Genomic DNA, 25993 nt, shown 5'->3' with positions numbered 1-25993 from the left:
AACCTAAGAGGAGAGGAGTCCAATCCAAGCCAGGTAAGTAACTGCAAGGCCTGCACTGTGAGCCCCCCAGTCTGTCCCTCTCCATTTATCTAAACACTGACAGCAGCTTTTCCTTCTCACATGTGGAAATTCACTTACAAGATGCTCCTTTTTGCTGTTGAAGAGGTACTTCATTGCAGTTTGGAACTGCTGCTGATCAAGCTGCTGCAATTCTGACAGTAGTTGCCTGGGCTGGTATAAAAGGTTCTTCAGGTAACTTTTTATGGACATCTGAAGTGTAGAAAAATATGTGTAATATACATAAACCTCATACTATTGTACTTTTACTCCCTGAAAATCTGTGCTCAAGGAGAACTAAGTGCTTAGCTCTGTATTGTCTGTGCTGCCAATGATCAAAATAACTATTCCCCACACAAACTGAAAACAAAAATAATCTAAATGCATTCTGAAAGACAGTAATTTTCAAATCCTATTCTTGGCTTCACGAACAAGTCCTCTCCAGGGAGCTTTTTAACAAAGATGCCTCAGTTTCTCACTTCATAAAACAAGAGTAATAAAGCTTTTCTGCTTCACACAGCAGAGCTGTGAAAATGAAACTTCTGAAGAGCTAAAAAAAAGCCTAAAAATATCAGGTATCATGTGCATATTACTTAAAAAAGGGAAGGAAATATGCAATTAGATGGGAGGAAAAGTCTCTACCAGGTCATAAGCCAAAAATATTCTCTCTTGCATCAAGCTGCATTACCAGTTAACAATCTCATGCCTGTTTTGAAAAATTGAAGGGGAATCTTAACACTGGAACAGAAATAAATTTAAGGCTCGTTAGCAGCAGACTGGAGTAAAATCCCTTCTATTTCCTGACAGAATTATTTCAGAATTGGTTTGGAATTTGAATTGCAATTGTTCTTTGCTGCCTTTGCTTAACTTGCATTGCCACCACCAAATATTAACACGGTTCTTTATGCCTCGGGGTTCAGCCTGCTGAGAACATCAGGCTGCCAATAAACCTGACAAAGGGAAGGGGCAGTGGCAGGAAAATGTAGGTGAGGATGAGCTGTGAGAGTGACAGAGCCTGGGACAGGTTTCAAGCACTGTGGAGCTCCTGGGAACGCCTGAGGCTCAGGGATGGCAGAGCTGACACTTTCCTGTCCCTCTGTGTGCAGGGACGAGGGAGGGGCTCAGGTGGAGGCATTTTGTAGGATGCTCTGGACATAAGGAGCAGTGTGAGCTACAGCCAGCCAAAATCTGGGAGAAATCTGTCATTTTCTGGGGAAACAGCATGTATATATGCTCAACTCAGAAATAATTAGCACAAAAAATCCTAATTCCTACTTTCCATCAGAGGAAAAGCAAAAAAAGTTGTTATTATTTCTGCCTTGCATACTCCTGCAATCTTTGGGGAAAAAGACAACCTATTTGTATTTCCTATTTTCCTCCATCATTGACCACTAGCTTTGGCTACAGAGATAGGTTAAGTTTTTAAATTTCTTTTCAAATAAAAATGTTCATGCATCTTAAATGTCACAAACCTGTAAGCTGCTAAAAGTAAACATAATTTCCTTGGCATGAAAATATGCCATGACTTTTGTAAGCAGATCTGCTGTCCAGACATTAGAGCTGTAACAGAAAACAGGATCAAAAATGCCAGTAGAATAATGTAACAAGTAAAATAATGTAACAAGTTAAATAGCAGATTACAAGAGTAAAAAAGAAAAAGGGAAACAAAGAGTGATGCTAATACTATAATGACAAAAGTATTCAGTTTTTTGCCCAGCCAGAGTAATAACTGATCTGTTTACTGCAATGAAAATACATGGTTCAATGGGGAATGGAACTAATTAGTTTTTTTCCATCTAATTCCACAACCACCCACAATAAACTCAATTTTCCAAGGTGCTGCCATTAGTACCATCTCCAAGGCACGTGCTTTCTGGCACCCCATTCTGCCTGCTCTGATCTGCTTGCAGAAAGCACAGGGAGGAACTGCTGCCTTTCCCTCAGCAGAGTCATTAATTTCACTGAGTCTTCCTTACACAGACACTGATTTTCTCAAAATATGTAGGAGTGGAATGGCCTTTGAGGCTTATCCTGCTCTTTCAGATTTGGACAAAATTAGCAAATAATTCAAAAGCCACCAGGAGCTGGAGGATGGGGATGGAGGGAGGATGAAAGAAGGAGGTGGACAGACAGCTGGAACTGCACTTAATTCCTTAAGAAGCCATTTGGACAAATGTGAGCAAAGTTAATTATCAAAACTTCTGAAAACTGTAGCAAGTATTTATTTTCAGCCTCATTCTCTATTTTTTTTCTTTTTCATGACAAACAAGTTTTTCCCTCTTAACAGGAAATACTCCTCCCAGGAGACCTAAATCCAAGTAATCATGTGTGCCAATTTCATTCTATCCATAATGTTCCAGTTTCTGTGGATATGAAACAGATCATATCTGAAGTGCAAGATAATATTGAAAAATCAAGATGGGGAGAGTAATACATTACCTTTGAAAATAAAGCATATCTAGGAGGGCTGCACATGAAAAATGGAACATAAAAAGTTATGGTGAGATACTGAGTTTTATTTCATTTTAGAAGCATAAGTGGGAACAACTGTGTACATTACCATTCAGATATTTCCCAGCTATTACTTCCTCCTAAGGAAAAATTACAAATATATGTAACAAATTACTATTTTTAGATTATAATATAAAATGTTATAATGTTAAAATGTAGAGAGATCAAAGAAAAGTACTAACCACAGCTTTGTGTAACAATGGAGGCAAATCTGTAAAAGATTATCCAATTATTAGAAGTTAATTTAATGTTTTATCAGTCAATTGTGTTACACAAAAATACATTTATTGTATGCAGTGATTATATATACATATATAATTTGTTTGCAAAGATTTAATGCAGCTTTAATTAAATTTATTTACAGAAAAACAGTGGGGGAAAAAGGCTATTCAATAATAAATTGGTGAAATTCTTTGCTGGCATAGCTCCATGAAGCCAAGAGAGCAGAGACCATGGTCCCAGTCACTAAAGAGCACCTAATTTATTAACCACAGCTTTTTCTGTGCCACAAATACACCCCTCAGACAGGAGTTCTGCTCTTACCTTCAGAGTTCTGACTGTGAGTAATCTTGGCATGATTCATTGATATCAACAAGAAACACATCTTCAAAAGTCTGGACATTTCTTCTGGTGTTTTTAGAATAAAAAAGATACTTGGATTGAAGAGGAAAATAGGAAGAACAGAGTCAAAATGCAATATTCACCCCAAATTTCATAGCTATAAATCACAGACAGCCTACACTATGGAGTACAGATAGAGATCAGAACAATCCAAAGCTGCTTGCTCCCAAGTTTTTAATTTAGATCTTTTTCTAGGATAGAGATACATTCATGCAAACACAAGTCCATGAAGAGTGTGTGTGCAGACAGATTTATCTCCCTGTAGCAAGTGGCTAATTTAATTCTCTTCTTTGTAGCACCATTTATTTACCAAGTTACACTGCACCTAAGTATGACTTCAATGCAGTTTTGTTAAAACAGGCAAACAAATCCTTTTAAAATCAGACAAAACAGAAGAAAAATTGAATGAAAAAGGAAATTATAAAGAAGCTTCAAACAAACCCAAAGCTCTTCCTAGCTGGTTAAGCTGCAATATCACTGCAGACTTGCTCTGGGACCCTCCATTTGCAGATCCCTGAACTCAGGGGTGGCACAGCCTGGCCCTGGTCCCCTGCAGGGTGCTCCTGCAGGGAGGGGATGGAGCACTCCCCTTCCCTGCTGCCACTTTTGGCAAATAGGGAGAAAAAATCCTTATGATCTTCTGAAGCAAAGTCCCACATTTGGGAAAGTGACCATGTCACTTCATCTGGATAGATAAAAGCTGTGGTCTTTGCACTCACAAGAGTGTCCCATCAAACTCTCACCACCACCACAGCCACAGTTTGTGTGGAAAGTGATGTTTTGGTAGCTCTTGCTATCCCTGCTGCCCTGTGCTGTGCAGCATAAAAATCACTGAAAGATAAATTCTCTGGAAGGGCAGTAACAGGGTACCCAGAGCTTTTCACTGGGTTGTCACTGATTGCCACCAGAAAAAATTCGAGTTCCACAGTTGTCCAAAACAATATGAACATGTTGCTTTTGGTCTGGATCTTGAAGGACAAGGATATACCAGAACTAATGCAACGGGGTGGGAAGGAAGGAAAGACTGGGCAGGTTTCACTCACACAGGAGTTTCTGCAGCCACATCCCCTCCTCAGCTCTGAGGGCCATCAGCTGCTTCAATCCACACTGCAGAGGGGATTTTCTGCCTGGCCCCCTGCTCAGCCTGAGAGCCACCACCCCCACAGGTAAACCAACAAATTAATCTGAGATATTAGATCATGCCTTGACCCACAGATGGCAACTTCTTACACTGGGATTAGTCCCTGATTTAACAAATTACACATAGGGTCTCATTGGCCCACTTGGCTCTGAGCATAAGGACACTTTGTTAGGTTTTGTCCCCTTTCCCTCATTTCAAAGGTTTATTTGCAAGACACTGAATTTCTGCATTTCTTTTTGTTGCTGAATTCTGTGCTCTCTCTTTTTTCCCCCCTAAAGTTCTCTGCCACAGCTCGAGTTACAGATCTGAATATTTGATAAATGACACCTTTTTTGAACTGTTTAATCTCACGTACCAAGGTACTCTTTTATAAAAATATCTTTCAACGAGCCTCCAGCAATACCTCAGTCTGTTGCAAATACTTAACTCCAATCTTGTAACAGGAGTGACTCAAACTGACAGATGATGAAAAATTTAACTTTTAGACTTCAAGAAGCTATCACCTCTGTCCTGTTCTTACACACCTGAATCCCTTTTCAGCCACTCTTTTGGGAGCACCACAGTAAATGTCTCTCATTCAGATGTATCTGGTTTCCTAGACAATGAACTTACTTGTGTTTGTTTCTGCCTGTGCCCTAATAATTTTCCAGTAAAGTTTGATTACTCTGCATAGGTTAAATCATGCTTCCAATGTCACTCCCGATTTGTTTATTCCAATTCATTCGCTTTGATCAGGGAGTGTATTTTAATTAAAGCATGCTAACTTAATGTCTAAGGAGATTAAATGCTAAGGAAAGTGCTTTTTCATCCTGACTAACTCAAGGGGACAATCAGCAGGGCACAAAAAGGGCTGTGGAAAGCCCTGCCTGGCAAGACAACCTGTAGGATGAAATAGTTCATTTTTTCAGTGAAATAGGACAGTTTGCAGCTCACAGCAACCTCCAGACAGTCCCAAACCCCGCTCTGGGGATCTCCTGCAGATCCCACCCAGCATTTCCCCAGAGATCATCCCTTGCATTTGCTGTGATGAGATTTCTGAGCCTTGCCGGACTCCCCGCTCCTGAGAAACTCCCAGATTGCCTTCTCCCCTCACTCCAGAACAGCCACCCTTCCATGGACAGAAATCCTAGACATTTTATCACTCACCCCATGCAGTCGCTGCCTTATCTGAAGCTCGATAACCAGAAACTGACCTTACAATCACAACTCACGCTGATAAGCCCTTACACTGCTCGTGCCCACCTTCCCCTGGCACCCGGGCTCTGAGGGAAAGCACCACATTCAAAGGCTGCGGGCTGGAAAGGGAGAGCGGGCAGGAGAAGAGAAGGAGGGCCAGGCCCCCAGAGAGCTTTACCTGCCTCCGCCGTGTGCGCCTCCTCCCCGGCTCTGCAGGAGCTGGGCGGCTCCAGCGGGACCCTGAGAGCGGGGCCGGGCCCAGCACCGCCCTGCGGCCTCAGGCGCCGGCCCAGCGCCCCGGCCCTCAGGGCGGGCCGGAGCGGCTCCTCCGCGGGGGCTCGGCACTCCCGGGGCCGGCAGGAGGGGACGCTTCTGTCCGAGGTGAAGAGAGCTCACCAAGCTGTGCAGGGGAACACAGGGCTGGAGCTGCCCTGCTGCCCCCATCTACCCAGCCCAAGCAGGGGAAGGTGGCCCTGGGTCCCTCAGAGCATGAACTGATTGTACCCGGGATCACCCGGCAAAAGGGGGCTGTGGTTTTGAGGGATGAAGCTGTTCCAAGCTTCTGGCTAAATCATGTGGCACAGCATCGTTTTCCTGCAGTGCAACACACCCGGCCCACCGTGAGAGAACAGAACAGAATAGTTCAGCCACTTTCCAGAGCAAACCCCTGCACACTGAGAGCACTGCAGTGCAGCTTGGATGGACACTCGCACCCACAGCAGGACACGGCAGGATTCCCAAACCCAGGAGTAATGAATTTGGACATTGGAACTGCAACACTTGTTCCTCTAAATTTGGGGCAATTTAATGAACTATTGGACTCATGAGTTTCTTTCTGTGGGCTGTGAGCAGCATTGACTGCACACAAATGCTCTCAGTGCCTGCTGGGAGGAAGAAGTCCCTTCCCTCCCAAGGAACTCTGGCTTTAGAAATGCAGGTGTAGGTACAGTTTAGGTTTAGAAATACAGGTGTAGGCACAGAAATACTGTACCTGCAGGTGTAGGTACAGTCCTGGGGGTTATTCTGTTTATTCAACAGGTCGAAGCAGGTGTTTGACCCTGCTGAATTTAGGCTTTGTAGCAAGATTTTCTTCATCATTGGTCATCTTTTAATTCCTCATCTCAAGTGTAAGAATACTTGGTTAAATAGAGTGAACAAAGTAGAAAATTGTACAAAAGGATAAAAAAAGCCCTATTGTTTACATTGCACCTTCTGTTCCCAAACCTCTCAAAGCCATTACAAACTGAAATCCTCAGTGACAGGACTAAAAGATGAGAGACATGAAATACAGTCTCTTGTGTGATTTTTAACATGTGGGATTAAAACACTTAAGTACCTTTGAAGAAGTTTATCTTACTTCATATTTGCTACCTTAACCTAAATTAATGACACATTAAAAAACATCTTCCCATTACTAGATGAGTATAAAATGAAGGTAGCAGAAGATAAATTAATGGATTCAGTCCAGAGCATACACAGCTCATTTTCCCAACAGACAAATCTGACTGCACTACGTGCCAAAATGCAACAGCACATCCTGAAATGAGAATAACACTGAGTCTAAATTACTGTTGAAAAGTAATTTGAAATTTCAGCATCCCTTGCCCTATACTACAGAATACGATTCCACAAAGATGACTGACAACAAAAAGCTAATAAATTGGCAGGAGAAATCATTAACCATCAGCTTGAGGTAAACCTAAAATGACATTGTTAAGCATCCTACCTGGCATAAAATCAGCATTAATTATAAAAACCACAAAAACCCCACAACAGACAACTTTTTTAGACTTGAAAAGCAACAGAAGTCAGTTCTTACTTTGCTTACCTGAGGCTTCTCTGCTCTCTCACACTTGCACTGCATGACATACACCTGCCAGGTCTACTTATGATGTCTCTTGTTTTAAAGAGAAGTTATATCCCAACTGCCAGAAATTATCCACTTAAAACAGTTTTTAAAACAAGACACGTTAAAATAAATAGCATTAATTTAGTGCTTTTGAAGAAAGGAAAATGTCTCAAGCTAGCTAAAATGAAAATGATCAAGCCCCTAGAGCCTGATCATCGCAGGCAGTTTGACTCAGAAAATTTGCAAGGAACCACCTGCAACTTTTTAAAGCTGAAAACATTTGGCAACAACTTGCTTAGAGGGTTTGTTTTTAAAGCCATCAACCTAAAGTGCAGTTTTGACAAGTTCTACCATAACCCCATTAGCTGGAAAATGGCAAATGCAAAAGCAATGAGGATTTATGAGGCTTTGATAGGGAAGAACATAAAGGAAACCCAACCAAAAGTGATACATTTTTGTGCACTGTTATCCCATTAAACAATAATTAAATGCTGTTGAAATAAATGCAAGGTTATATTGCTACTGAAAGCTTGATTCTCAACACAAACAGCAGTTGCTGCAGGCAAGCATGGCTATGGTTACAAAAATGAACACAAAAATTAATGCAAAAGTCATCTCAAAAAAGTTTATTAGCATGATTAAAAACGTGAAGAATGACAGTAAGAGAGAAAGTAACTTAGCATGGAAGATTATCCATTTCAACAGTTTCATTTAACAAGGCTTGAAGTGAATGGATAACTTTATTGCCATATTTTGCTTGATTTCTTTCACAACAGTTCACACTGTCAGTTTCACCATTATAAAGACTATTGCTTTTGTTTGGATATGATCCCTGTTGCAGGTAATTATAAAAAAATATTCCCCATTGCTGCTGGATTGCAGATTGCAATGTTGGTTTAAGAGCTGGTAAAAAAGAAATACTCAGCTGAGGAGTCCATTTAAAAAACAACCTTTTCTTCCCCCCCCCCCCCCCCCCCCCCCCAATCACACTACAAAGAAATACATTATTATTTTGGCCTTTAAATTTCTTACATGGTATTTATTTAGCATGACAATCTCAAAATTCCCTCCCTTTAAGTAACCATAAATCAAAATCCTCTTTCAGAGGCTGCTTCTTGGGTTAGATTGTGGAGCTTTACTTCACCCAGGCTTACACTGGCTTGAGGACAAAGACAGCATCATCCAGCACGTAGTAGTCATTGTACATGTCACCTTCACAGAGGTAGGGCAGTCTGGTGAAAGCCTCGATGGCAAAACCAGCTTTACTGAAAACTTCTGGCAGGCTGTTCACCTGCTCTTCCCAAGTGTGCCCTTTGATTTCCAAAACTTCTGAGGGCTTTTCCCACTTGCCACCTACTGAGAGAACAGAACAGTTTTGTTTCAATTATAAAGAAAACTTTATTGTGTGCTGCATTTTCCTACAGAAAGCATAATTACACTAATTATGTTTCATTCCACTCCACACAGGAGGTTGCCACACCACTCATAGACCTGTTGCAAGATCAGTTCCAGTTTATCCCTGCTGTTCAAAAGCAGCTTCTTTAAGGTTATCTTTTGTTACATTTTTAAACTAGAAGTGCCAGGAGTGGCTAAAAGGTAACTGCCATTAGTGAGGCTGGTGTCCAGCAGACAGGCACAGAGGTAATTACAGTAATTAGACTCAGCAAGTTGACAACTATGATTTGCTGTGAGGCTTTCACCAGCAGATCACCCCATGACAGTGGATGGCTATTTTGTGCCTTCAGTGGCCACCTACCAGCTGATCTGCTAAAGGCTGCTTAGAGTCATATACAATTAAGAAGCTGATGTTACCATGCTGGAAAATGTCTTGTTATTTGTTATATCCAATGAAATAATCTGAAGGATTATAGGTACAACTCTCAGGAATTCAAAATTTCAAGTTCTTCACTCATTTTCCAAGTAATGTCATCCACAACAAACAAAAGCTTTCTGTTTGGTCTGTACCTTTAACCAGTTTGCTAAATGCAGTAGTAAACACCCTTCTAAACAGGAAGTTCTATATCTTGTGATTAAGACAGTTCTGCAAATCCAAACATTTCCTAAGTTCCTCTTCCTTCAAGAAGAGTCATTTCCACAGAGATACAAGAAATGGCATCTTTCAACAAATTTAAAAACGTGCTAATGCTGGCATTTGACTGGATCCTGTATGGTGCTGGTAAGACTTTCCAAAAATTTCTTACATTTTCTCACTTAACAGCAGTTAAACAAGACTGAGAATTTTGTGGTTATGGTTTGCAGCACAGCTACAAAAGAAAAGCAGTGAAAAGTTTTGCTGAAAATCAGGTTAATTTCTGCTGTTGTCATATAACTCCCAAAGTACACAATTGCTAGCAAATGCCTTTTTCTTCCAAAAGTCTGAAACGCTGCTGTAACTTGTAATTTCTGGGTCAAATCCTGTTGCAGTTTCCTGCTTGGAACACTCCAGCAGCAGCCTGGTTTTAGAGCACTGTGTTTGGGTGGAGGGTTTGGGAAGTCCAGCAGGCAGCACCTGTGACCGGAGGCCATGGAGCTCTGCTCCGCAAGGACACCAGAGCCCCTGGATAAGGTGGAAATGAGAAGGGATCAGCTGCAGAAGCACAAGCTACTGCCTTTCATCACATAGGGTACAAGTACACCCACAACTTAGAATCTTCAGCTTGCTGTAGCTGCTGTGGAATGGCTCTGGTATGGACCTGACACAGAATCAGTTTCACTTTATTCCTGTAGAAGTCACAGCCACTGACTCTGATTGAATTTAGTGAGAAAAATGGTGAAGGGACAATGCTAATTGTTCACCATGGGCAGGTTTACAAATTGTGTCTCAGCAGTACACTAAGAGATGTCAGTTTATTTATCTTCTAGTTTGTTATTTTCTGGCAAGCAGAAAAGGATTTTATTTAGATACTACCTTTATTCTCACTGCAATAAGCTCAATGCCATAGTTTAAGTAACTACATAATTTATTTGAATAAAATTAAATATATTAACACAGAATTCACATGGATTTCAATAAAAACTTAAAAAAAAATCTTCCAGACTAGTCATACTAAACCACACATTTTAGTTCCTTAATTAGAATGCTCTTCTCTGATTAACCTTCTTGTTTTCTCTGCACACATTTTTAAATGTCAGGACTAACAAGCACTATTACTCTTAGAAACCCAGAGTCAATATATGTGATGAAGTGGAAGAATATCTAGGAACTATTGTGAATTCTAATCAATGTTATGAAGTTGCTAAATTATAAATGTCTTGATTTATGACATTTCCACTGCCTGCCCTCAGCTTGTCTGGTTTGACTCAGACCAGGAACAGTGGAGGAGAGAGAAAGCCCTGCAGAACTGCTCCCCTGAGCAACTGCATGTATGTCCCACAACACCCACCCCCACTGGCCAGTACCCCCACAAACAGGCAGCACTACATCTCAGGCTAGAAACAGCACAAAGTATTCTTCTGCTCTTCTCCAGTGCCAAAGGAAACATTCACATTGCTTTGGATCTATCAATCTTCTCTATTTTGTCAAAAAACAGAAAGCCAAGCATATCACCCTGTAGATAAAAGTGTTAAATGAGCACATGTGCAAGCTATAGGAACTATTAAAAACAAACAACCTTAATAATTTCAAGTTTGAAACACAGTTGTTTTCTTCCTTTCTGCCCGCCTTTCCTTGAATGAACCAAAAGCAGCTGTTTTTTCTTTTCAGACTGTACCTGGTTTTCTAGTTGTCCCTCCCATCACCAACTGTTCCCTCCCAGCAGGTGTTGCAGGTCACTGCCAAGTCACTGTGGCCCAGCCCAGGTTTCAGCAGGCTGACTCCTACATGAACGTGTCCCTACCCTGCTCCTTCTCTGCCTCTGGGTGCTCCTCACCCCAACCTGAAGTTCTGTGGTTTCGCTTTTTAACTAACACACATCAGGGTTTGTGTACTCCTGGCTGCACAGATCATCAGAAGTATAAAGTACATTCAGCAGGAAACAACATCTTACTTCAGATAAAAGATCTGACTGAAGATGACAGCGCTGTTTATATCTGTGGAATAGCATTTTCAGACTCGTCACCCCTTTCTAAACAAACAGGAGATGGAACAGTACTAACAGTAACAGGTCAGTTGATTATTCCTTCTTAATGAAGCATCTTAGAAGAAATAAATTATATCTTCTAAATACTCTCTTTATACTTTCAAGAATGACATTTAAGGTGGAAATACCAACAAACCCATTAGGAGTAGTATGGCTATATTAAGATGTTATTAGTAAAACCAGAGGGATTCCACAAATAAGCATCTCAACCTCGTTTGCTAATTAGGCTGTTCTGTCATATGATAAAGATGACTCTAGAGTTCTACAAAAGAAAGAAGTTTTGCACTTATTGCTGTCTAACCACACTCTACATCCTCTTACAGAAAGACTTTTGTGGCTGTCAGAAAGAAGTATCTACTGGAAAATAGGAAGTAGAGAAACCAACATTTAGTAGAAGTTGCCAAGAGAGTGCAGGGCCTCAGACCTGGGGATTCACACTGGCAGCCTGAGAAAAATGCTCCAAACCTTTGTATCACTTGCCTCTAGTTAAGAAAGTGATGAAACTTTAGTAACATTTCAGTTTTACAAGCCTGAAATAGAAAAAGAAAAAAAACCCAGAAACACTCAGTTGGATTATTACTTTCTTTATATTCCTTCCTTTCTCTAATTCCATTTCTGAACAGAAGTCTATGAGCTTTATTCAGATATACCTTTACAGGAACAGAACACTGGATGCCATTCTCTTTCTACCCCTATAGGAAAGGTTTGTAATCAAAACTAACAGGTCTCCATTGCCCTTGCAAACATATGAATGAACAAAAGGAAAATGATCTCATTTAGGAATTTAGACTGAAAATTACCCAGAAAAATATTGCTGGTAGATGGTTTTTTAATTCCTCAGAGAAAGGGGGTTGGAATGCAGAGTCTTAAAAAAATTAAGTGAATCAGAACTGCCCTTTATTCTAACACTCATTTTTAATAAAGGATCAGGAAAGCAGCCCAGCCATGGAAAACTCATCTCCATGATCATTGCTTCAACCTTACTGTTCCTGTACAGCTCTGCTGTGCTCATTTCCTTTGTGGTCTACAAGGTAGGCTCAGAGTGATTTTCTGGTTTTGTTCATTTGTAAATCCATGCAGTTTTAACATCTCCATAAGGGGAATAAAAACACATTTCTAACTTTCATAACTATTATGGTTGAGTTTTAAAGAGGAGGTTGATTGAAGTCCATGTGCTGCACACACACATCTGTGAACTCCTGTGTGGCACATACCTGGACTCTCAACAGGAACCACATTTAATTTCTTCAGTAAAGTGTCTAAAATAAAAGGTATTCTGAAATTATAATTATCCTGAGAGTATAAACTTCCAGTAAAAGTATAATAATTTAAATTCATGTAAAAGTATTTATGAGCTGCAGTAAAGTTACTGCAGACTGACCTCGCTTGTCTACTGATTCTCTTCATAGATGTACAGAGGGAAACCTTAGTAAAATTTAAAAATATCAGAGACTTGGAAAAATTTTTATGCTTACAGAAACAAACCCATTAAAATGCACATGGTTAACAGTTATGTAATTGTCGGGTTTTTTTTTAAATCTAGAACAAAATTTGTGTTTAGATAAAAACAGAGCTACAACAGGAATCTTTACATGATAATGAGACTTTGACAGGAGAATCAGGACTTCACAGTCCTTACTGGTATGATATGGTAAAATGATTCTTTCCTGTAGTGATTACTGTCTGAGCATAAAGACAGGACTGGCTTTTTCATTTCTGTTTTTCTTTAGAAGTGAAGGTACAGAGTGAAAAATACAGTGGGAAAAATTAAACAAGCCTTCTTCAGGGGAAAAAGTGGATCTGTGATGCCATTGGTTTATTTTTGAGAATTAAGTAGTGTTTCAAGCAGGTCCCATGCTCAAAGCAAAAACATTTGCAGTATCTACTACCAGAAACTGAAAAAGGCTTCACATGTGAAAATCTCTCTGTTTTTTCCAATGGTATAAGCTGATCTAGTGAACACTTACCTACAAACTGGCACTGCAAAAGGGCAACAATTTTAACTACTCTGCTAACTTCTCATCTTGTATTTTAATTGCTTTTTTTCGTTTATTTTCCCTCCCTCCAGTTAAAACCAAAGCTGCAAAAGAAAAGTGGCAAAGACCAAACAACAGAGAACTGTGTATGTTACCATGTTATTTGCTTTGTCTGTGACTCAGAGCTTCTTCTTGTCTTTTTGAAGTATATTTGGCATCAAATTTGTGATTAATTGATGATTCCATTAAAGAGACATCTGAGCTGCTAAGGCTTCACTTTCGATTTGTACAAAAGTAGTTATCAATTTATATTTAACTAATTTTAGCAAATCAGGTAATTTATTTTTAACACACTGGATGCATGGTAAAGTTAATCTCTGTAAAGGCCATCTCTAACACACTATTTCCTTCAGGTTTTAAGTAGATTTTGTTCAAACATCTGACAATAACAGGTTTTACTATCAATCAACAACACCCTCCACCACTACATATCCTTGTATGAAAATCAGAATCCATGCATTTAAAGAGCCATTAAAAAAGGTGTATATGTTAAGTAATGTAATAATAATGTAATTAAAAAACCTTTGTTTGCCAAACTGCATGTTTTTAACATGCTACTTAGTAACAATCCCAAAGACATATCCAGGTAAAAAACCTAATTTAGAAAAGGTAGAAAAAGATGTTTTCTCCAACTCAAAATGTTGCACTGAATCAAAATATTTTAAATTATTTGCAGAAAATAAATAGTGGCCGAAAAATTTTTCAAGCAATTGCTCAAGAGCTTCAAAAGCAGAGATATGCTCAACACCAACAACAGCCTGTGAGTATCCACCCACCAATACCTAAATTTATGGGGAAAGAGAAACCAAAAGGTTTTAGGAGTTTACTGTATCTATTTCCTTTAAAGTTGATAGAGATGTAAAAAAAGTATTCTGAGTGACAGTCAAGGACATTATAAAGCATTCTAAATGGCCAGATGCATACAATTACATATATTTATACATGTGTGTGTGTGTATATACACACACACACCCCTTTTTAAATGTATGCTTGTACATTTAAAATTAGAACTGCCATAAATTTGCATTTTGCCAAGAAGAGGTCTGGTTCTGTACAGTTTGGTAAAATGCCTGGAGCTCTCAGGAGGTTACATTTGAAAAGTACTGAAGTACTGCTTTTTCAGCTCCTCTTGCTCCACTAACCCAGAGCAGGGGACAGAAACATAACAAAACTATTACAAAAGCTCTGTGATATATTTAAAGGTATTTCCCTTCCTCCAACACACAGAGCCTAAACTAAGTATTCAATATCACTGGGTAAAGCCACACAACTTATTTCAGCATTCTAAATTTAAGCCATTAAGTCTTATATGACAATAATTTTACACGTCATGTAAATTATTAAAAGAAACCCCAACAAACAAAACCAAACTACACAACTTTAGAAATCACACATATTTGCAAGCAAAGAAAATTGCTTCAAAATCTTGCTTCTCTTGAAGAAACAATGTTAATTCTTTCCTATTCTGAGCACAGAGATCATTCAGAGATGCAAGGAGGAACCAAATGACACACAAGCCAAAGTCAGTACATTTCACTTCATTTATTTCCATACAGCTCCAATCACTTTCCTGTGTAATTATCCCTTTAAAGCCTTTCAGTCCCTGCTGACATGACCTGGTCTTTGGTTTGACCATCAGATATGAAAATATGGGCTGTGTTTTACTGCCCCTGTGCTCCCTGGAGATTAGGAAAAGCCAACAGGATAAGAAACATGTTCTGAAGACTGTAGATACCACATGGACAAAAACAACTGCATAAGAGGGGAGAAAGGATTTTACTGAAACACTAAAGGGATGGAATTTGCCTCAAAAAAGAAATTCTGCCTTTACTTAAAAAAAAATCACCTCAATAACAAAACACTTCTGTCCCTAGGAGGATTTGGAAGATGACACTGTTTATCAGAACAGATGAGCACGTGCAGCACTTGAGATTTGTTCAACAGTTCTCCTGCATGCAAAGGAGCAGGTGAGGAAGTTTAAGCTTCTTCACAGACTTCTCTGCTTTAAAGGAAGAGGAGAAAACCTTGCAGGGCAGTGTTCTTCAGGAGTATTTTCTAAACAGATCACCAGAACCAAGTGCATTATACCTTACATCTGTGTTACATATTCCATTTTTCATTTCCAAGAACCCTGAGAAAAGACTTCATCTTTCTAAGACAACTGCTGATGATTTATTTTTACTTTAGATTTAATTCTTTTTTTTTCTCTTTATATAAAACTTTTATGTATTCCTGTTACATAAAACAGGATGTGAAAGATGTTTGACAATTGACAGCAACAGAAAATAAACTCGTTTCATGGGTGAAATTCTGGATTTGCTCATGTTAATGGGGTAGTTATTGATGTAACATTTACAGACCAACAGTAAATGAGCCTTAGAAGAGTTTAAACAGAGCAAAACCTGTGTATTAGACAGGCAAGCAGAAAACACTGACAATATAAACACACACACACTATCCTGGAAAAGCTCATTTGGGATGGGAGCATCTTCCAAACCTATTGAGGAAAGTAACTGTCATTGTGAAAACACCGCTCCTCCAATACTAAAATTCACCTGCTAGGCTGACAACCCCCATCTCCCAGTCCCAGCATCCCAAGTCAGGAATACCTGGAGCACCAGGTTTTGCCTTTACAGACCTGTTCAACATGGACACAAGCACAAAAAAGAACCACACTATCCAGTATACTTTTTAAGTACCTTTTTCAGCAGTTACTACCCTAGCCAATCTGCAAAATCAGCACTTTTACAAGGTACCTGCTGGTATCAGGCATTTTCCTTTCTAAAGAACAGCTGCATCTTTTACCATAATTTAAATAAAGCAAGGCTTTGTCTAACAAATGAAGTGGCATTTCTCACTTCTGCAAGATGAGAACTGACAAGTGAGACAAAGCAAGGGTCCATCTCACACACTACTGTGTTTCCAGCTCAATTAATAGTATTTAAGGTGGACAGAATACACACCTGTGCCTTCTCATCCCTGTCAATCCATTACAAGGATATTAACACACTCAACAAGGAAATTTCACACTCCCAGGCTCCCAGTGTTCACTACTTCTGAAGTATGGCATGACATTTTTATTTTAGAGAAACTTACACCAGTCCAGTCATGTATTACCCAATAATGACTTTTTCTGCCTATATTAGGAAATACAAAGGATTCTTATATGACTCTGTGAGACACCTATTAAAAATGAAGTTGTGGTAGTACTTGTTCTTAGTGACTGGTCTAATGCCTGATGATTCATCAGGCTCTCTTGCCAGGTTAGACACCTGCAGTAACTGCATTCCTGGTTGTCCTGCATGTTGAAATAAAACTGGAAAGCCCCAGAGAGAATTTATGACTGAGCTCCTCTGGACTCTAGGTGTCACTGTCATTCCACAAACAGTGAGCACAGATCTGTATTTTAATTTCTTCTCCACCTTGCTTTGTTCTCTTAGGGCAGGTTTTATGTTATTCACATAGCTTCCACCATTGCCATCCCACTATACTGCATGTAATAACCCATATATCTCATTTTGATTAAAATAATTTCTCCACTTCAATCTATGGAATTATCACTGGATCAAACACCTTACCTGCCCCAACACTTTTCCATTTGTTCTCCCTCTACAAAATTAAAAAGTTTCACTACATGGGTCCAAGCTGGTTTTAATGAGCTGCTGCTAGAAGTTACTTGAGCTGTGGAATGTTCTCCTCTTTGAATGTTCCAAGTATAATTTTGTTATATACAAAACATATGTACATATCTATTTTTAAAGTGCATCATGTAGAACAGCTGAATGAAAATACCGAAATTCTAAAATGGTTTTTGCATCATGAAGACAGTCTGGCAGCTAACTGTCTGTTTCTTTAGCCCACAGTTAAATTAATCTTTAGTGGGAAAGGTGTAACTTTTGTGTGTGCTAACCTGCACTGTTAACAGTTCATATGGGCCCATATCCATAATTGTGGCAAATAGTGGCAAAGGATTTCTACAAGGAGAAGCCATATTGTTCCATATTATAGGAACACCAAGTTGTAACCAAATATGCTTGAAATACTTTACAGATGCCTGAGTAAAATACCAAAACTAATTTAAGACACTCTACTTTTCAAAATAGTTACAAAATTACAAGCTCAAATACTGTATTATAGTAATTCTTCACCTGATGGCATTCCTTCTTATGCTTATTTTTCTCCCTTCAGTTTGATGCATTTGTGATTGCCAGAACATGATTAGTTCTGTATTTTCTGGGCATCCATGCCTCCCCACAGGCAAGTCTTAACACTCAAGGAGAACCAGAACAATGACTGATGAACATCAGCCTCGTGGAATTCAAACCACCTTCAGGGTGCTTCAACCTGAATCCACAATCACAGGCATGTAAAGAGGTTCCTAGTCTCTTTAGAAGTTTAGTCATAAGGACAGATTCATCTGAAAATCTGATATATTTATTTAAATTCCAAGTAGGGTAAATAATTTTGGCACTGAATTTTACTTTTTTATTCCTGTTACTAGTACAATGTAAATTCATACAGTATTAATAGTGGTTGATACTTTGTATTTGTAGGAGTCCATATTTTACTTTGAGACCTCATGCTGGAAAGTGAAAGTTATCCTTCTATGGATTTTTAGGTGGGATTCATCTGGAACACTTGAAACAGCTTGACCTGAATGGCTCTACTCAGCATTAGACAGTTCTGGGGGTTTTGCTCAACTGGTCACTAGAGAGCTGGGGTAAAGGGCCCTAATCAGAGACCAGTTTTCCTAAGTTGCTACAACAAACTGAAATGTGGTAAACTTGCAAAACAGGATCTGTGACTTCAATATTTGAGCTTTTTGTTGGTGTCAACAATGTATTCTGTGGAGTTAACAAAACAGCTTACATCATGTGGCCTATTTACCTATGATTTCATACTTCTGAACATGCCCTCTACTAGTTATTAGTAAAAAATCAAATACAAACATGTCTTTTATGAAACACTTAATTTGGGAAACTAGATCCTACAAATGTTTTCTTTACCTGCCTAAAGAGCTGTTAATCTGTGCACTTACCATTTTCCACATAGGGGTGAAAAGGCAGAACCAGTGCTAGGATGACTCTGCCTCTGGTTGGCTCCAGTACACTCCTAATGTCCTTTAATACAGTCAGTGGTTGATCACAGCGATCCAGCAAATTCAAACAGCTGATAACATCATACTGAAATCCTGTGTTCTGCCATTCATTTACACCAAGCACCCTGGGAAAGGAAAGAGAAAGAGATACAATCTGTTAAATAAAAACAAGCTGATTTCAGACACAACTACTGAAGAGAAAAATTCCCTGTGGATGTGTTGATAGCGCAGGTAAGGTCAACCATTTAGAGAAGAGACAGACCTGATCCCTTCTGCTCTTTTGGAAAAGGAAACTAAATCAATGATCAGCATGGCTGCATGTCCAGCCCTATGAACCTTTACACTGTCTGATAAACATCAGGTAATAAAGGAGACAAAAACCAACACTGGTAAGAGGGATCATCACATGTGTTTGGTTTTCTGCTTTTGTACCAGGCTAACCTTTTGCATAACAATCAAACAATAAAGGAATTGACTGAAAATGCTGAACATTCGTTAAATTACAAATAGATTGCCTGCTGTAATTTCTGATATAAAGGATGTAGGAATTATTCAGTCAATACCTGTATTTCTTCTTCTGAAGCTGCCATATCATCGTTTCAGACAATTCAGTGGCATAGATTTCTTCAAAGTGAGGACTCATAACTTTAGTGACTTCTCCATCTCCAGCCCCTAAATCAAGAAGTCTGTGGGATTTCCATTCAGGATTTATTTTAAGCAGTCTTTGAAATTGTTCTGGGGAAAACACAAACATTGAGCCTCTTCCCAGCAGCCTAAAATGTAAAAACAAGGAATGATCAATTTTGTACAAATAGGACAGGCAGTGAAGAAATTCAGAATGTGCTTTGGCAGGAACCAGTCATACATAATAGTAGACAAGGTCACTGCTCAGATAAATTTTAAATCCAGTTCAACTTGCCTTGCATTTGTAAGAGATCAAACACAGAGCCACATGCAGTTACAGTGGTTAAGACTCCAGAAGGAATTTGATTAGGTAAGGAAGAGCTCATGGGGTGCACCTCAAGAAAATGATTGCATTAAAAAAAAAGGGGGGGAAGAGAAAGAGTAAGGAAAGATAAAGACTGAACCTTATTTGTCACATCTGCAGATTTGAATCTCTGCTACATACCTTAAAAAAAACCAACAGGATGAAATAACAGAGGAAATAAAATGGCTGCAGACACAGAAGTATGCACAATGAATGAGGAATAGGATGTGGAATGAGGAGGGAAGACAGAAAACAGATTTAAAGAAAGCATGGGGGTAACACTGCTGGAGGGGCAAAAGAGATTTTTAAAATTCTATGTTACAATGGCTTTTGCTGCTGTCTGCAGATCCTGCATTCAACATGAAAAGCTGTGGAACAGAAAATAGACAACTCATTAAGGAATTGGGTAGAGGTGACAGTTGGATTCCTTATGGATCAAGTCAATGCCATACCCGCCCATAACTGTTTGAAGACTACACAGTGACACGTTCCAGCTGCCACAGCAGAATTCAATGATGAAACAGCTACAAGAACAGGCAGAGGAAGAAGAACTGGTCACTAACAGACTGCAGGTAGATAAATACTATTCTTTAAACTCCTGCTGGATAGCAGGTTAAACTTAAAGACAATGAACAGGAAAAAAAAAGCAAAGAGGAAAAAAGGTAAACAGAGACAAAAAGACTCAAAGAATAAAAAAAGTGAAAAGGAGCTGGCCTAGGAAAGGCTGACTACTAAAACCCAAAGAAACAAAAAGGACAGAGTATACAAAGTCATAGAGAAGAAACTAAGCAGGATATCAAATGTATAAAAATAAAAACACTACATCCAATTTAAGTAGAGCCCCCTTGCAGCACACATGTGTCAGTCCACACTGTATAATTGGCTCATAGCTATTATTCCTAACAGCATTATGAGGTGTTATTCAAAGCCCTGAAGAGCCTTTGAAAAAAAATGGAAGAGAAAGGAAGAAGAGACCAAAGGAACCTTTATATAAAGCTACACATAACTAAGAACACCACAGGGAAGCTCATAAAGTCATCTGAGTAGAAAATAAGGAAAAAGACTATTTTTCTACCCCCACTAGACAGCTCCTATTTTGTATCAGACTGTGCAGAAGTATGTAGCAGGTGCAGAGGTGGGGATACTGGAGAAATTGGCTAAATGTAACAAAATACATTTTTCATAAGGTCAAAGCTGATATGCTACTAAATGTGTCTGAATAGGGTAAGGGGAGCAAAAAAGAGCCCTGCCTTGTTTGAAAAAAAACACTAAAGCACCCATGAGCAGTCAAACTCTCCTGGAACTGGTGCAATAAGAATAGAAGAATGCTGTTTTATCAGCTTTCTTCTATTATGTTTTCCTGCTTTGCTGATGGTTCATAAGCCAAACATGCTCCATCAGAAGTCATCTGTTCCAGGGCAGCTTACACACAAATTGGGGTGGAATTGTTTCAGGGAATAAGAGAAAGGACAATATTCCACATTTGTGTTACCAGGCACAGCACTTGGCCAGCTTTGCAGTGTTTAGAAATGTGCCATGATTTGCCATGGACAGTAAACACTCTCCAGCAGGAAGAGTTTTAGGTACAATACAGAACAGTCTGGATACAGCCACCAGCACAATCACAACAGTAACTGAGAAAAATGGCAGCAGGGAAAGGGCAAGGTGGGAGGGGGGAAGAAAGCTGAGGGAAGAGACACAAAGAACACTCTCTTAGGAGAAAATTAACACAAGTAATTGTTATAAAATGCAATTAGAATCCTCTGACTGCCTTGTATTAATTGTATTACCTCCTATGTCCCCCCATACTGGAAATGGTGTTCACCACTAAGAGGGCTGGGAATGATGAACACAGGAGGGTGTTTCACATCTGACAGAGCAGCAAAGGGAAATTTCACATTTTGAAAAGCTGGCCAATCAAGAGGTAGGGCTGAACACTTGAAAACTCTAAATCCAAACTGTATTTAGCTTACCCAAGATTGACTTTTCACTTACCCATTGATAGATGTTCTAGACATAAAAAGGCTAAAAATAGAGGACACAAAAGAGTGGTAGAGCTGGATAAACAGCCAGCCTGACTTCTCAATGCTGTTGTTTAAGAAGATCTGTGTTCCTTGGTCAAGGTAACTCTGGACAAAAATAGGCTGAAGGGATTCAGACAACTGTTCAGTGTTGCACACATACCACTAGAGAAAGAGATAAAGGATCATTTTAAAAGTTCAGCAATGTAAGCCCAGAAGTAGTCAAAATTAATGCATACAAAATTATTACCAAATTTCATAAATGCAAAAATTCAGCTTTTCCTACAGTCTTTCCAACAAACTTCAGGGTTACATTAACTTAGAATTGTAACAAAGCAAGGACTGATTGCTTGCTAAGAAACAGTGGTTTTAATTTTGTCTTAATTATTACCCTTTACTTGGAAGAGATCTACAAGGTAAATTCCCTAGAAAGCCAACATAGACAAAAGTTGTATTAAAAAAATTCAAATTTCTTTCTAATGAAGAATATCACTATTATTTTTCACTCTCCTACATTTACATGGAGTTGGTGCCAGTCCTTCTCATAAAAAGCCATTGTTTCTACATTCTACCATTAAGAATTATTCTCTACAGCCAACACCTTCTCATCTCTCTCTTAAATCTTCCCTAATGTTCCTTAATCTGGCTGCATGTGCTCATTGTGCAGATATGGAGCTTTAAGTATCCTAAAGTGAGATGTAGAGTTTCAGCAGAACCTTGTAAAAAATGCACATGGAAGGACAGAAACTGTCAGCTGGGGTAACTCCCCAAAGATTTAACACACATGTGCTCAAACCCTGATCCCATCACATTTGTTGGCCTTGTTGGGAGAGGAACATTCACTGAAGGCAGGTTTACACAGCATTGACACAGTGGAACTTGGAATCATCACTGCAATGGGACAGGATTGTCACTGCAGTGTGTGCAGTGCCAGCAGCAGAGGGGAGCACACAGTGCCCCAGGGCCCCTGTGCCACATTCATGACAGGGGCTCCATCAAACACTGGCCCAAAGCAGAGAGGGGAGACCCCAAGGCCTCTCAGCTGAGCAGCAAACGTGCCTGGTGAGGTTTGCAAACCTCCTGCACAATGATGCATTTCTGGCAGAATCAGGCTCTGGACTGTACTTTCAAACACACTGCTGGGCAGAACAAGTGAGTGATCCTTTCCTCTGAAACCCAGATTCTGAGCCTGGCACAGGGATCCCCAAAACTGCTGATTCACCAGTTCAGGTCTCTTCTCACTGCAGCTCAGCACTTGTTAAACAAATCAGCATAGGCCAGTGATTCCCAAAAGGAATCCTTAGTGGCTCCTGAAAAACCACCAAAGCAGCAGCTTGTGCACTTTGTCCATTCCTTCAGAAGCCAATTTCAAGAGAGTGGCAGAGGCAAAAGATCCCAAGGAGCTGAGGAGCAGGCTGGGATGGGTCAGCTCCACTCTCAAGGCTGCTGCCTCACTCCACTGAACAGGTTTGGAGTGGCCCAGGTGATTTGCCTTTTGCAATGTGTTGCCAGGTTCAACCCAGAAGAAAACCTTCACAAAGCCTTGGGAAACAGAGGCTTTGTTCCATAAGCAGCATGACCACACCTGAGCTCATCCACCTCAGGGCTCTGCACTGAACTCTCACCTGCAGCTCCACTGAAAAACAACAGTCCTACAATTCCTGTCTTTAAGACTTCTAAATATCGACATAACCACTGGCAGAAGGATGATGGTGACAACTGACAGAAGCTTGTTTACAAAAATGAGGTGTTGCTCACAGATCTCCAATTTCTTCTTCTCAATATGGTTTAGTGGGTATGGTGGTGTTTGGTCAAAGGTTGGACTTGATCTTGGAGCTCTTTTTCAACCTTAATGGTTCAATGATTCCATGATCCCTCATGGTTAATCTTGCCAATAAGGTTATTGACAACTACCTTTATAACACTGGTGAATAACAGAAATTCCAACACATTATAAGAGCAAAAAACCCACAACCTCCCAAAACACCAATCTAAATTTCAAATGAAAAAAAAAGGTGAAAACCAGCTTAATTCCAGAACTTCTTCATCAGAACAGAAACTGCTTTTGTTTTCCTCCACATACAACTTATGAAAGGCCACTAGTTAAGTGACAGTGTGTGTCAATCTCTTATATATTTTCAGATTGCTGTATACAGACCTTTGTTATAACAAAAATTACAAACATTGCAATTCTTGCCTAATATTAGTAAAAGGATGAAAAAGTCTTTTAAATAATTTACATACAACTAGTTAAGTCAGTAAAACCACAGAGAGTCAAAGTACCAGCAGCCTGAACATGCAACCCTTCCTTACCCCATAAACTCAGTAACCATAAATCTTACTGAATGTACTAAATAATCAATACCTACATTTAAAATCTAGATCAAATAAAACAGAGATGAAGATTATCCACTGAAGACCATCCACCTGTGAATGACACAGGCACCTCCACAATTTCCCTGACTTGTCTTTTAACAACACAAAAGACTTTCAGGTTTTCTTTGTTCACCAGAAGGAAGTTCTTCCTGTAAACCTGAATTCTGCTCCTCTTTGTACTTATGTCCTGAATAATCCCAACAGCCGACCACAAGCACTAAATTGCAGGGATGCATCCACCCAACAAGGTTCTGGATGTCCACCCAGAGCAGTAAGAAGGCTGCAGAAATGGATCAGCAGGAAGAATTATGGTCTCCCTTTGTACAGCAGTCCTCAAGTGCTTATACTACATCTTCGTTCGCTCGCTTCTGCATATTTAACCTAGATTAAGCTGCCAGCCTCCTTCTGCACTAAGACTTTTTATTAGCCCTTCTAACCCCTGTCAGATTTTCAGCAGCATTTCGCCAGAACATAGTGCGGATCTGAAGGCATTCCAAATGAAATCTATCACATAAACATTGCTCTGCAAGGGCACGGCCCCTAACTTCTCCACAAGGTACCGACCCATGCGGCCACACTGCCCAAACACAGCTCTAACCTTTTATCGCAGTGAGATCACATTGCAACAACTCATTCCCAGTCTGCACCCCCTACTGCTCCAAGGCCTCGTGGGAGTCTCAGCTTCCCACTTTTTTATGTTTTCCTCTAGATGCACCGGTACTAATTACAAACACCTCTGTGATTACAAACCCACCCCCGCCAGCAGCACCTGCAAACTTCCCTGGAGCGCTCTCACAAGGCTCACCGGACAAAGATCTGTGTGTGCATTGAAAAAAACCGGGGTGCACATCCAGAACCCGGGGTGCCCATCCAGAACCAGGGGCGCAGGTCAAGAACCCGGGGTGCCGCTCTCCGGGAGCAGCTCCGGCCCCGACCCGCCCGCTCCGGGTGGCGGGACAGGCGCTGTTCCCCCGCCGGGCTCTCCGCGCCTCCCCCGCGGCGCCCCCCGAGCACGCAGCGCCGGGAGCGCTCGGCGGCGCGTTCCGCAGGGAGGGCGCACGGCAACTTTCTCACCGCAGGACAGAGCAGTTCCCTCTCTTTGTCTGCGCTGCCCGGCCCGCTGCCCCCTCAGCCCGCAGCGGGCTCTCCGCTCCTCCCGCCGATCCCCCCCGCCGGAGCCCCCGCCCCTGCCCGGCGGAGCTCCCTGGGGATCGGGGGTCCCCGAGCCGCCCCCGCCGCCCAGCCCGGCACGATGAGGGAAGGGAAGGGAAGGGAAGGGAGGGGCGGGCAGCGCCGTTGTACCTGGTGGTTCTCCCTGGCGTCCGGGGCTGGCTGGCGGTGGCTGCCCATCATATTCACGTAGAGGGACCTGGATAAAGGGCTTCGCAGGTACCGGGCCGGGCCAGCCCACATCGTCCTCCTGAGCACCCACAGGAGCAGGGTGTAGCAGCCCAGCCAGCACAGCCACAGTCTCATGGGGAAGGGGCGCGATCAGCCCCGCGCGCCGCCGCCGCCCCCCCGCTCCATGGCAGCGGCGGCTCCGCTCGGGGCCCGCGCACACGCTCCGGGCGGAACGCGCCGCCGCGGCAGCGGGGCCCGCCCGGACGCCTTGGCTGAGACACGCCGGGGCCTGGCGCGCACACCCGCTCCCTCCCTCTCCCTCGCCAATGGCCGGGCGGGGCCGCGCTGCGTTCGAACCGGAGAGGGCCCAGACAGGGCGGGCTGGCGGCGGCTCGGTCGGGCCCCTCAGCCGAGCTCCTCCTCCGTCCCCGCCCAGGGCCGGCGGGAGGGGGGAGGCCGCCTCGGCGGCGTTGGCGCACGTGCTCGGCACCGCCCTGTCAGCCGCGCGTGCGCAGAGCGGCGCGGGCCGAGCCTCGCTCGTGAGGAGCCCTCAGAGAGTGGGCCCAGCCCTCAGAGCGGGTGTGATGGCTGGGCCCGAACATTGATGGTGAGGGGCCCTCAGAGAGCGGGGCCGGCCCTGAGAGCGGGTTTGATGGCGGGTCCAGCCCCTTCGTGTCATGAGCAGGGTGGCACTGGCAG

The 25993-nt window shown here is 41.4% G+C and overlaps 3 protein-coding genes across 4 annotated transcripts in view; 1 reads left to right on the top strand and 2 right to left on the bottom strand.

Annotated features, from left to right (window-relative positions):
• Positions 1-3190, bottom strand: part of OTOA (otoancorin) — a 32892-nt gene extending 29702 nt beyond the window's left edge. The window contains exons 1-6 of the mRNA XM_054271014.1: positions 3112-3190; positions 2751-2779; positions 2618-2648; positions 2497-2524; positions 1530-1617; positions 139-270 (exon numbers count right to left, since the gene is read on the bottom strand). Coding sequence (XP_054126989.1) covers positions 139-270; positions 1530-1617; positions 2497-2524; positions 2618-2648; positions 2751-2779; positions 3112-3190 — 387 coding nt within the window. The remainder of the gene's footprint in view (positions 1-138; positions 271-1529; positions 1618-2496; positions 2525-2617; positions 2649-2750; positions 2780-3111) is intronic.
• A 5134-nt stretch (positions 3191-8324) lies between these two features.
• Positions 8325-25495, bottom strand: METTL9 (methyltransferase like 9). Of its 2 annotated transcripts, none has more exons than XM_054270936.1 (5): positions 25256-25495; positions 21552-21742; positions 19132-19341; positions 18509-18693; positions 8325-8711 (listed from the first exon to the last, which is right to left on the bottom strand). In XM_054270936.1, exons 1-5 carry the CDS (start codon positions 25427-25429, stop codon positions 8506-8508), a joined length of 966 nt encoding a protein of 321 aa, XP_054126911.1. In that variant the 5' UTR covers positions 25430-25495; the 3' UTR covers positions 8325-8505. The 2 variants fall into 2 exon arrangements, with proteins under 2 accessions (XP_054126911.1, XP_054126912.1); XM_054270937.1 differs by having other exon boundaries at positions 8325-8708.
• On the top strand, positions 9465-15590 carry IGSF6 (immunoglobulin superfamily member 6). Its single transcript, XM_054270938.1, has 6 exons — positions 9465-9531; positions 11114-11458; positions 12359-12465; positions 13503-13556; positions 14147-14230; positions 15345-15590. The coding sequence occupies exons 1-6, from the start codon at positions 9465-9467 to the stop codon at positions 15381-15383; spliced, it is 696 nt and encodes a 231-aa protein (XP_054126913.1). The 3' UTR covers positions 15384-15590.
• Positions 25496-25993: the final 498 nt, after the last annotated feature.

The sequence above is a fragment of the Melozone crissalis genome, unplaced genomic scaffold (assembly GCF_028551555.1).
Source record: "Melozone crissalis strain CALT ecotype California unplaced genomic scaffold, PUWL_Pcris_2 ptg000012l_1, whole genome shotgun sequence".
Classification (NCBI taxonomy): Eukaryota; Metazoa; Chordata; class Aves; order Passeriformes; family Passerellidae; genus Melozone; species Melozone crissalis.
Note: the sequence above shows the minus strand (reverse complement) of the source record. Positions and strands in the feature narration are given on the sequence as shown.

Coding starts and splice junctions, on each gene's coding strand:
- IGSF6 (XM_054270938.1), top strand. CDS start 9,465: ATGGCATCTTTCAACAAATTTAAAAACGTGCTAATGCTGGCATTTGAC. Junction 9,532..11,113: donor CTGGATCCTGTATGGTGCTG/GTAAGACTTTCC, acceptor CCCTCCCAGCAG/GTGTTGCAGGTCACTGCCAA. Junction 13,557..14,146: donor ACCAAACAACAGAGAACTGT/GTATGTTACCAT, acceptor AATTATTTGCAG/AAAATAAATAGTGGCCGAAA.
- METTL9 (XM_054270936.1), bottom strand. CDS start 25,429: ATGAGACTGTGGCTGTGCTGGCTGGGCTGCTACACCCTGCTCCTGTGG. Junction 18,694..19,131: donor CTTCAGAAGAAGAAATACAG/GTATTGACTGAA, acceptor TTCCTTTCCCAG/GGTGCTTGGTGTAAATGAAT. Junction 8,712..18,508: donor TCACCCCTATGTGGAAAATG/GTAAGTGCACAG, acceptor CTGTTCTCTCAG/TAGGTGGCAAGTGGGAAAAG.